At 37.6% G+C, this 12,865-nt stretch overlaps 1 protein-coding gene across 4 annotated transcripts in view; it reads left to right on the forward strand.

Annotated features, from left to right (window-relative positions):
* LOC106075944 (cytosolic carboxypeptidase 2-like) overlaps positions 1-12,865 on the forward strand; it is a 95,881-nt gene that overhangs the window by 57,765 nt on the left and 25,251 nt on the right. For all 4 annotated transcript variants that reach the window (XM_056015937.1, XM_056015934.1, XM_056015935.1 and 1 more), the window contains one exon: positions 12,022-12,208. In XM_056015937.1, coding sequence (XP_055871912.1) covers positions 12,022-12,208 — 187 coding nt within the window. The remainder of the gene's footprint in view (positions 1-12,021; positions 12,209-12,865) is intronic.

Genomic DNA, 12,865 nt, shown 5'->3' on the forward strand with positions numbered 1-12,865 from the left:
TTGGCCACACGGTGAAAACTCTGGTTTGACTGTTAGAATTTATGAAAATATAATAATCTTATAATTAAAACTGCCTTACGACTATCTTTTTTTAAAAACAAAAACAAAAAAAAAAAAAAAAACGGTTTCAGTGGAAATTACCACATTCACCTCAGATTGTATTCAGTAAGGATAACAGAGCTAATACTATAATCCATAATTATCAAACACAATTTGGTCTAGGGGCCATGGTATGGTTCCTGCTATGGCTACGCGTGAGCCGTTGTCAGGATCATCGAGGCGGTAAACACAAATTCGTCTGCTTTTGAGCGTATTAAACCAAGACCTAGTATGTATGTTGTATTAAATGTTTTTTGTTTGTTTCCCTTTGTTTTCCTTTCTTTTTTTTTATTTTTAAATTTAGGAAACCTCAGCTTTTTAGCTTGTGACATCAGTTGTCGAGCGATTTACATCCTAGAAATCCTTGGGCTTTTGCCTCTTTTTGTGCTGTTGGTCTCTTGGGACTTTTTTTGCGTGAAAAGCTTTCAAGAATGGTGTAGATTGTTAATTCGTCATAAGTGCTAAATATGAAGAGGCAATTAAACTATCTACTGATAATATTAACTCATGTATCTTTACACGTGAACAAATACCTTAAATTATTAAAACAGAGGAAAAAAAAAGAGTTACCCGAAAACAAAACATAATTTATTTCATAAAAATACTCATTCCGTTTTTCTATATTCTTTTTTATTTTTTTTCTGTTCTAAATTTAACACGTCCCTTTTTTTTACTGAATAGCCTTCTCGACAATGTTATAATCACCTCCCTTTAATAAACTTAATACCACTTCCTGCGATAAGGTTGATTTTATTTTATTTCGCATTTTACTTTCATCAGTAGTGTCCCTGGTCGTGGGCCCAGGCGAACCCCTTCGTTCCGTAACGCCCCTGGTCGTGGGCCCAGGCGAACCCCTTCGTTCCGTAACGCCCCTGGTCGTGGACCCAGGCGAACCCCTTCGTCCCGTAACGACCCTGGTCGTGGGCCCAGGCGAACCACTTCGTTCCGTAACGTCCCTGGTCGTGGGCCCAGGTGAACCCTTTCGTTCCGTAACGCCCCTGGTCGTGGGCCGAGGTGAACCCCTTCGTTCCGTAACGCCCCTGGTCGTGGGCCCAGGCGAACCCCTTCGTTCCGTAACGCCCCTGGTCATTTGCCCAGGCGAACCCCTTCGTTCCGTAACGCCACTGCTCCCATGTAAAAAACAAACACTTCTATATTTTCTCAAGCTTTTACCCTTTTTTTGTTTTAGTTGTGTTACACGTTACACGTCACATTCACCTAGATAACACCCCTCCCCTTCCCTTGGTACGAAAGGTCGAGGTGTCACTGTGTTCCAACTTCAATTACTACCTTGCAGCCCCAACACATGTAGCATACCTGACTGTCCCCTGTCCCCATGCTCAAGTCCATCTCACTGGCGGATCCAGGGGGGGGGTGGTAGGGGCGATCGCCCCCCCCCCACTCGGCCGACCCCCCCCCCCCCCCCCCGAAGGGGGGGGCGGACGAACTTTAGTATAGGATTCACACAATTTGTATACGAATTTATTACTTATGTTAAAAATATATACTAATTATTTATATTTCAACCTATTTTTAGATTATTTCGCCCCCTCCCCCTCTAGTATGTTGGCCGATTTGGTGGGGTCGGGAGGGGGCGATGGTATCAATCCCCCCCCCCCCTTAACTTTCGAGTGGGGGGGCGGTCCAATTTATTGGTAGAAATCACAGCCTGCTAACAAAATCAATTAAATATCTATATCCTTGTAACTTGTTATTGATATTTTAACCGATCTTTATATTATGTCGTACCCTGTTTGCCGATTGGTGGGGGGAGGGGACGAATACCTCTTCTGTCCTTCCCACCTAAACCCTTTGAGTGGGGGGGGGGGGCGGTCCGTTTTTATTGAGAAATCATAGTTTGTGAACAAAATTAGTTGAATTAATATATAAATTTTATATTATGTCGCTCCCTTTCTGGTATTTTGGCCGATTTGGTGGGGTGAGGGGGGGCGATTGCAAGTACTGCCCTCCCCACTCTAGCCCTCTAGCGGTCCTATTTTTGTGGAGAATCATAGTTTGTGAATAAAATTAGTTGAATATCTATATAATATAAACTACGTATTGATATGTGACCCATTGTAAATATGTCGTACCACACTCTAATCTCAAATTGTATCATTAGAAAATTTAAATGAAAAAGGGTTGTACCAGGTGGGAGGGGCGATACATGCAATCGCATTTCTCCCATCGGACAAATCAATACTTTTTCTTTTTGTATTATAGTTAAGAAATTACAAAATTAAAAAAATCTGTCTATAATATAATTTATATATATACTATAAATTAAATTCTTATATCGAGTCGCCCCATACCTATTCTTTAATGCCAAATGCAATCTTTAGCAGAAATTAGTAAAGGAGCGAGGATTAATCGTTTTCACTCTACCGCCATTCCCATTTCCAGACAGAGTTTTTGTAATTTCACATGAAGTTATCATACGTATTTTAAGAAAGACTTTGCATTGGAAAAGTTAGAATTCAAACGAAATTTTTCTGTAGAAGAGTCATGATTGAGATGAGTTCTAGACTCAAATAACATTTTCATAGTCACCTTTTCCCAACCTTTACTCAATCTTATAATTTTCTAGCTAAATAAATTTGGGACTATAACTCACAATTTATGCTAGAGTCTTCTTGAATACTATTTATCGAATAAGTTTTTTTTCGGCGGCGATCCTCATAGCAAAAATCTAAATACGTGGGGTATCCTATCTTTTCAAGGAACAAATCGGTTTTATTTGCAATGTATTATGGGTCTATAAATTCAAATTAGAATATTTTTCAAGTACAACATTATTCGAAAGGTCGTTTTTTAATAGTATGAATAATGAGCTTCAGGTCAGGAGATGCGTTTCTGCAGTGAAAAATGCAAGAAAACGCTTTTGTTGTCGGGGCTTCGCCCCGAACTTCATTTATGGGTAATAAGTTGTAGATGTCAGGAGAATGCGTTTCTGCAATAAAGAATGCAAGAAAACGCTTTTGGCGTCGGGGCTTCGCCCCGAACTCCATTTATGAATAATGAGCTGTACTTGTCAGGAGAATGCGTTTCTGCAGTGAAAAAAGCAAGAAAACGCTTTTGGAGTCGGGGCTTCGCCCCGAACTACATTGTGAAGAATGAGCTGTACTTGTCAGGAGAATGCGTATCTGCAGTCAAAAAAGCAAGAAAACGCTTATGGCGTCGGGGCTTCGCCCCGAACTCCATTTATGAATAATGAGCTGTACTTGTCAGGAGAATGCGTTACTGCAGTGAAAAAAAGCAAGAAAACGCTTTTGGCGTCGGGGCTTCGCCCCGAACTTCACCAGAGAACCTTATAGCGCTGCCCCAGTTGTTTTGGTTTTCGCCGAAGGTTGAGAAATGCTGCTTTTTTTATTCTCATATTTATATATATATATATATATATATATATATATATATATATATATATATATATATATATATATATATATATATATATATATATATATATATATATATACATATATATGTGTGTGCGTGTGTGTGTGCGTGTGTGTGTGTGTGTGTGCGCGCGCTGTATGCACGTTTATGCGTAGGGTTAGGGTTTACTGGGCGTTAGGGTTAGGGTTTGGAAAAAAATCGCCCCCCCCACTCCAAAGTTCTGGATCCGCTAGTGGTCCATCTCGATACTTTTGTTATCGGTAACAATCTATGCTAGCCCTGGCCTTAGGTAATGACATTTTATTGCACTCAACACAAAAAAATTGGGGGGGGGGGAAAGTTGCTATTGAGAGGCATGAAAGGCAAAACCTGATCCCTCAAAAGTATGGTAGGGCTTCAGATAAGACTTACCTTTATTACGACACTTGCAATTATCGTTTTTCATTTTAGCAGGTGACATTAAATAAAAGTTCCCAGTTCGAAGCAATAAAACTGATTGAAATAAGAGTACAAGTTGTTTAGTGACTAACAGCTAACCACGGCCCATCACCCATACTTTTGCACTGGAGGTCACTTCTGCTTAATAATTGCAAAATTCGTCAACGCTCGTTGATAAGGGGTAACTCTCATCCCCTTCCCAGAGTATTCCTCCAATGTACCACTGTCTATCTATCTATCTATCTATCTATCTATCTATCTATCTATCTATCTATCTATCTATCTATCTATCTATCTATCTATCTATCTATCTATCTGTCTGTCTATCTGTCTGTCTATCTATCTATCTATCTATCTATCTATCTATCTATCTATCTATCTATCTATCTATCTATCTATCTATCTATCTATCTATCTATCTGTCTGTCTGTCTGTCTATCTATCTATCTATCTATCTATCTATCTATCTCTCTATCTATCTCTCTATCTATCTATCTATCTATCTATCTATCTATCTATCTATCTATCTATCTATCATCTATCTATCTAAAAATCTCTCTCTCTCCCTCTCTCTCTCTCTCTCTCTTTCGCTGATATTAGATCGTGGCAGTGCCAGAGTATCTATTAAATCGTAAATATAATAATAAAGATTTACTAATTAACAATGTTTATTTTCTTTCTTTTTCTCTCTCTTTTTCTTTCTTTCTCTCTTTCTCAGTCAAAAAAAAAAACAACCTTCAATAATTATTGTAGTCTAGAACGTGAGAAACAGGGTGTAGGCCTTAGATCGATACTAGACTGGACCAGATCAAACACTCAAGGAATCGTACTAACTTTGTCGTGTTTTCCCACTGTTTACTTTTTTGCGATATTGTGTGTACATACCAGCCTTTTGTTAACTTTATGTGATATTGTATTTATACATGCTAGGCTACGACTGCTGGGAGCCAAATGTTTGATCATACTTATACAAACACATTAGCGCAAGACCTGGACCCCATGACATTAATTTGACAGGAGTCAGTTTTACGAGACATGTTTATGGAAGTTTGAGTGTGTGGGGGATGGGGTGGGGGTGAGGGAAGAAGACAGGCGTTATTGAAAGAGAATGTATACATTGAAAATATTTGTGAAATCAGTTTGAGATCTTCCGGCGCTGTATATCAGGACATCATGTGGTCTGCACAACGACCAGCTAGTTTCACTTTTCTCAAGTCAAGTCATGGCTGCTACTTATGTGTGACCAGCCGGTGAAGAAATAAACATAAAAACATTACAAATAAATCAACCAATAATAATGAACATACAACGCAAACGCCATCAGACGATATTTAGTTAGGGCTGCCGAGAAATGTAGTGAATGAAATCCCAATTATTTCACTTTCACCTTTCCCTTAGTCTGTTGGGCCGTTGAGGCACCACACAAGATCCGTCGACCGCCCTCCTCTAATCCCTGTCTTTTGCCAGGATTTTCAGTCTCTTTCGTTGACAGTCCTGTCCATTCTTTGATGTTGTCGTCCCATCGCTACTGTTATTGTCTCTGCGAGCCCTGAGGAACTTGTGATATGTTAGTGTATTGCTACCGTACCTTGCGTTTTTTTTTAATGATCAGAAGATCATTGTAAGACCCAATCTTATCTTATCTTATATAATACAGACGTTATTTCAAAAAAAAGAAGATGAATACGTCCTACGCGTCATGCATTTAGTCATGCATGTTAACCACACTTTTCCTGGCTAGCTCAGGCAACCCATTCCATAGCACTAGGGAAGAAGGAATATTTGTACAAATTTGTCCTAGCATATGGGACGAGGAATGAGCCTTTATCTTTGTGTCTTTCTGAGTATTTTATTAGATTCTGTTTTTGTATTTGAAGATTATGCTTCAGTGTTTCGGTTCAATCGCCATTATGATCCATTCTTTTTCAGCCAATGTCAACGACCTCATTCTTTTCTCTTTCCCCCCCCCCCCACAATGTATACAAGTAACTCAGATGTGTAAAAACAGTAAGATGTCTAAAAACATGAAGCCTGCACAACCTTTCCCGATAGATTTAGTGAGAAAATGGGAGGTATACGTTCAGCGGCGTATCTAGGAATTGGCCATCATTTGGGGGCCCCTGCATTTTGCGTAATAATTAATATTTAATGTAAAAAACAATTTCGAACTCTCATTTAGGGGTCCCCCTCAATTGGGGACAGTGGGGGGGGGGTCCAATTCTCCCCTCCTCCCCCCACCCTAGCTACGCCACTGGATACGTTGTCACTCAAGTAAGACATTTGGAATGAAAACTGTTGAGTCAAGCTGTGTTTAGATTTGAGAACCATTTTGAAAGAGACTAAAACCGAAACAATACGGAGTCACTTTATGTAAGCAAAAGTTCATGTTCACTTCAAGTCAATACATTTTAAAGGTGTGAAAAAAGAAAGAGCCTTTGACGCTATTAACCACATTTTCTTTACAAACCATAAGTCTCGATTTTTATTTGGTATTCAGGGCAAAGGGGCGGATACTCTAAAGAAATCGCCTCTTTGTTCATGTTCCTTTCATGACGTCTGTACTGAATAGTCCCCCAACATTTTTTTTTCAATAGTTGTTTATAGCGTGTGATTGATATTTTAAGATTATTAATTGAGTTCCAGCATTTAATTTACTGGAGCTAAAGAAGTGTATGAAAAAAAAATCCGAATTATATAACGTACAGTTTTCTACATTGTATTCTCTGTGCCGCCATTCCTATGTATTATTACAATTCCCGGAGTATTTCTGGACTTCAGTGTTGGATTAGACCATATTAGTTATTAGGATAGTTCTGGAATAAAATTATACATGTTTAGGCCTCAAAGATTAAGTAATCTTGGAATTGTTTTAACGAGTCCAGTGTTTTGAGAGTATAAACTTAAATCTTTCAGAAATCATGGTGAAAAGGAACAAGGCCTACGTCCAAAGACAATATGTGATTCTTATTTACTAATGTCTTTGTTTAATTGTCTTATCTTATATAATACAGACGTTACTTCAAAAAGGAGATGATTATGTCTTACGCGTCATGCATTTAGTCATGCATATTGACCAATGACCTAAATTCTGCTAAGTCACTGGTTTTCCTGGCTAGCTGTTCATCGATGTAATATTGAAATCTTGATATTTGAAGATTTAAATTTCGCTCAGTGGTATTTTCTTCAGTTTTCTTCATTGTTAATTTGTATCAATTAAACTGAAAATGCGCGTTAATAACCGACAAATATTTGTAATATAAGTGTAAGCAGTTAAAAAGGTTTGAAAAAACATACAGTAAGAGAGTAGGCAATACTTTTGTAGTTATTAAGCTACAGATTATCGACGCTAAATTTTTCGACCTAGTAGTTTCTAAGAAACGATGTTAATCACTCTTTTAATGACATCATGCAAGATTTGTAAAGTTTTGATTTGAAAAGACAAATGGTAAAATTAAAAGCCGACGTTAATACGAAATTAATGACTTTACGATTTTTAGATATATTAATAATAATAATAATAAAGATATATATAAAATTGCAATGCGTTTAATTAAGCCTAAGTTAAATCTAGTAATCAGATTGACATCTGGAGGTTAGATATATAGGCCAGTTGATTAACCAATTTTTGGTGTTAAAAACTTAGAAAATACGTACGAATTTTGGATCTAAAATAAAAACGCCAGAATGGCGCATGCGTACATTGCGTCTGTACATTTCTATTTATTCTGTGACATCCGATTTTCTATTCCTAGATAAAACGAAATACAAGTAATTAAAGTCGTACTGAAACGCAGTTTATATTTGTCAATATTAAAACAACTTTCTTATTCCATATGCTAGGCAGAATTCGTATAGGCCTAAGTGCTCTATCTTTCTATTAGAGCATGGAACGGGCTGCCTGAATCATCCAAGATAACCAATGACTTAGCAGAGTTGAACTCGATAATTAGCATGCGCGACTAGTATTACACATGGATACTTCTAGGCTAGGGCGTAATTATCTTCTTTGAAAGTAGAATAATATTGAGATTTAGAAACAAAAACAAATATGAGAATCTCAGAAACTACTACTACTGTGAGTTCAATACTTGTAAGCCAACTTATTGTATGTAGCAACAATGAGTCAACTTATTGTATGCAGCAACAATGAGTCAACTTATTGTATGCAGCAACAATGAGTCAACTTATTGTATGCAGCAACAATGAGTCAACTTATTGTATGCAGCAACAATGAGTCAACTTACTGTATGCAGCAACAATGAGTCAACTTATTGTATGCAGCAACAATGAGTCAACTTATTGTATGCAGCAATAATGAGTCAACTTATTGTATGCAGCAACAATGAGTCAACTTATTGTATGCAGCAACAATGAGTCAACTTATTGTATGCAGCAACAATGAGTCAACTTCTTGTATGCAGCAACAATGATTCAACTTATTGTATGTAGCAACAATGAGTCAACTTATTGTATGCCGCAACAATGAGTCAACTTATTGTATGTAGCAACAATGAGTCAACTTATTGTATGTAGCAACAATGAGTCAACTTATTGTATGTAGCAACAATGAGTCAACTTATTGTATGCAGCAACATGGAGTCAACTTATTGTATGCAGCAACAATGAGTCAACTTATTGTATGCAGCAGCAATGAGTCAACTTATTGTAATTAGCAACAATAACACAACTAGAATGGCATTGTTCATTTATATAATCCCCTGACTTAAGCACGTGAGTCAAAGCATGATTACACGAAGGGTTCCGTGCTCTTAAAGGAGGCTTTAGCGACACAGAAATGGAACAAAGTGGCAATACTAGTAGCAATGCGATTAGCACTGCCAAAGACTATGTTGGCATTCTGTCGTACAGCTCACAGTTGGAATCTTTTATCACGCGATATAAGAGGCGGCCGAGTGATATCAAACACTGGCCCTATGGACCTTATTGGCCTGGCGAGTTTCAGGGAAAGTTAGTGGACACGCGCAGACATATCAAGAACTGTCCCAATAAGATGGAAAATTTCACTTCTATTCAAGCAGATGCCAATTTTTCTGGTACTTTTTTTTTCTGGTGTATTGTAGTTATCGTTTTTACAAAGCTTATGCAACTCTCTCTGTCTGGGTGGAATCTTGTACATTTTATTTCTCCCACTTGACATTCTCGGATCAAGTTGAAACTTTGCAAAATTATTCCTTGTCAATGACAGCACATGAAACAATCAAAAACATGAACCCAATTAATAAATCACTTTTTATAATTAATTAATTTTGATTCATTTAGAAAATGTACTAAGCCAAGGGGAGATTAACCTTTGTGTAGAGAACATATGCATAAATAAATATAGACTGTCCGATAAAAGAGTTTTATTAAACGAAAATTTGTGACTTGCATTTTTGTGTACTTTATTATGCAAGCAGTGTAGTTTTGTTTAATCTCTAAGACTGAAGATCCTGCAACTTTTCAGAATTCGGAAATCCGACAACAATAGATATACATGTTTTCAAGTTACATGAAGTTATTTCCTTTTTCCAGTCTATATATATTTATATCTATGGTAGAAAATGAAGTTGTTCGCTAAAAATTAGAAACTAACAATAGGAACATATAAAACTTTCTATTTAATTAACTACTTGAATCACTCAGAGGGCACATAGTATGATAGTAGCAGTAATCTTGGAAGAGTCTCAGGACAGTGGCGTAACATCCATGGCGCGAAGGGGCTCAACGAACCCGGGCCCATGACCATTAGGGACCCACAGCCTGTGGAGCAGCGACAATGGTGCAAAGTGGTTGATTGCACTTGGGTCAATAACTCTTGACCAGTTAAGGCCCACGTGAGAACCCAAGCGTGGCACTAAAGGAAAAAAAATACAACTTTTGTAAAAAAAAAAAGTAATTTAACATAGAGTCTGAAAAACTCCTTCAAACTATCCTAAACGTTGTACGAACATTATATATTAGTTTTAAAACATTAACCAGTGCCTTTAGGGAGAGCTGATATACCAGCAGCTTGCATCATTTAAATGTAAGGAATTGTTCTCTATCAGGCCCATCGACATGGTGGCTAGTCCCAATTGAAACGCTTGAGGGGGCCATTGTTGCTAGACAGTTCCATTCTTGTTTACCATGTATGTTCATAAACCATTGTTAGTATTAACTCTTTCTCTCCGTAATTATTTGCCACATTCTGGTGGAATCAACGCTGGTATCGTCAGTTAGGAGAGAAGGAGTTAGTATTATGGTGGGGGGAGGGGGGATAGAGAGTTTGATTTAGAAAATACTAATGTGTTGTACAGAAAAGAAGGAAAGGGAGGAGTAAGAATGACAATTAGGTCTATAGGTATAGTGCTGATGGTCACGAATTAATATTTCGACACATCTACTAATTATTCAATTTTATCAAAGCTTAATATGTTTCTTTTATTTTTTGTATTTAAAATATTTTAAGTAAAATTTATTTTTGTTAGTGTTGGGCTACATTTGCCTTTAATATTGGTTGGTTATCCTTTAACTGTTGATATGCTAATCTTGTCTCATTATTCTGTCTCTGATTGTTTCTATAGTTATGTAGTATGTCTTTGCTATTAAATAATATTCTCATTACTATTATTATATTTTTGTAAAGCAATTAAGTATAGGTTAATCATGTTTCAAATTTTCTCTTTAATTCTTTATGATTATATGTGAAATGTGAGAAGCGTGGTCGAGAGGCTAAGTGCGCTTGAACTTGGTTTGTCTTGGCTACCTAGAAGGGGGCTCGAGGTTCGACACCCGACTCGGGCAGAGTTGTGTTTACTGAGCGCCTAAAGGCAGCACGGAAAACCAAGATACCCCCTCCCCCCACCGGTCCACAAATGAGATTGGACCATAGCGCTCTGAGCATGCTATAAGCATGAAAGTAGCGCTATATAAAAGCTATAATAATAATAATAATAACTTACAAATAAAAATAAAATAAAAAAAGAAAAGCCCACAAAAGAGGCTGCAGGGCCCCCTAAAAAAGAGGCATATAAAGCCCCAAAAAAGAGGCAAAGAAAACAAGCCTAAGGCCCAAGGATTCCTATGATGATAAAGATAAAATTGAATACCGGTAGCGCAAATTCTGAGGTTTCCTAAGATCTTAACTGACAAAAGAAATGTTATAAAAACGTTTTATCCGATCCGACAAGGTTGATACTGTGTAGGTCTAGTAGTGCATGTCTTCATCACATTGTTTTGTTGTCTTCTGTACTGTGTAAAAAATGTTAACAACAGAATAAAAGTCTCATTAAATATTTACCTTTTACCTATCCATTAGTTTGTTGGACCGTTGGGGCTTCAGCCACCAAGCAAGACTCGTTGACCGTCTTTCTCCATTCCTCTCTGTCTTTTGCCTTAGTTAGAACCTCCCTCAATGGCAGGCCCGTCCATTCTTTAATGTTGCTCTCCCATCGCTTTCTCTGTCTGCCTCTTCTTCTTTTTCCTGGTAATGTTCCCTGAAGGAAGGTCTTTGCGAGCCAGCACGGAAACCTTCCTTTCCCAAGCCCCACCTCATTGGTCCGCAAAAGTGATTGGACCTTAGCGCGCCGAGCATGATAGCTCGGATCTAGCTGAAATTTTGCGCAACCATTTCTTTTACCTGACAACACAAGAATCAATTTAAAAAATTAACCAATTAGTTATTTTGTTTGGTTTCTCGAACAAGTGAATGACATTGTACTTTACTTAAGTGCTGGTAGCTATAAGCTAAATTAGTTCATTTTATAGGTCGCTGTTTTAATTAAAGTAAGTCTGTAACAAAAAATAGATAACTATTAACAGTTAATTAACTATTGGTAATTAATTACTTTGTTTGATATCTCGAACAAGAGAAAGAACTTTTACTTGACTGATAAGATGGTATAAACTAAATAGGCTCCTTTTATAGGTCGTCGCTTTAAAGTAAGTTTGAAACAAAATAATAGATAACTGTAAAATCTTCTATAGTCATTAGCACCTTACTAGCAGAGTGGCTAGTATGTCGGCTTGGGGATGCGTGAGCCACGAGAAAGACAGACCCAGGACACAATAATAAATATACCTAATGATCACGCTATTATTTGTTCCTAGCTAACAACAAAACAGTAGAGTCTCAGAACACAGTATTCCGGGGCAAGTGGAGAGGTACACAAGTTGCCTTTGACTCAGAACGCAGCGTAAGGGACGCCCAACAACTGCCTGTGCCAGAAGGGTGTTGCCCCACCCTTGGATTTGAGTCTCGCTTCGAGTGTGGCAATTTGAGGCAGGCCAGAAGAGTGTAAGTCTTCCATTCAATTGAGTTTCGTTTAAAATGATTTTGATTTCTATATAGTAGGTCTATTTTTCTAGATATAGTCTAAAGAATAAAGTGCTTCGTAAACATGAGGACTTGAAATCTAGATGTTGATCTAGTCTTATATGCTATTATATAGAGATTAATCTGTAACAACAGGTTTAGGAAACCAGTTCAAAGTTCGACGAAGTAACACTAACTTTTATCCACGAAAATGCAGGTATAAACGCTCCATACCTGACATAAGTTCTTTGCACATAATGCAGCAGTGTCTTGCGACAGTAGTGATATTGTTATTAACTTACTAAAGCCGGCTTAAGTTAACAATTTACGCAACGAATTGATGAATTTGACTGAGCTACGGGGCACAATGAATATAAATGTGGGAACAAAGGGTATTTTCTGGACCAACCAGCCAATTAACATCCACAAAAAGGCTACAATTGGGGTACGTTACGTCAGTCCACGCATGTTAATTTTTCGACACATCCAACATATTTATGACAACAGGTAGCCTACGGATGATGCCCATCACACGGAACACAACTTATACTCTTAAACTCAAGTAGATAATATAATAAAGCCTGGACCGATTTTGACACCGAGACTTCCTCAACACATAACGTTTAACCTACTTCGGGG

Source organism: Biomphalaria glabrata, chromosome 17 (assembly GCF_947242115.1).
Source record: "Biomphalaria glabrata chromosome 17, xgBioGlab47.1, whole genome shotgun sequence".
Classification (NCBI taxonomy): Eukaryota; Metazoa; Mollusca; class Gastropoda; family Planorbidae; genus Biomphalaria; species Biomphalaria glabrata.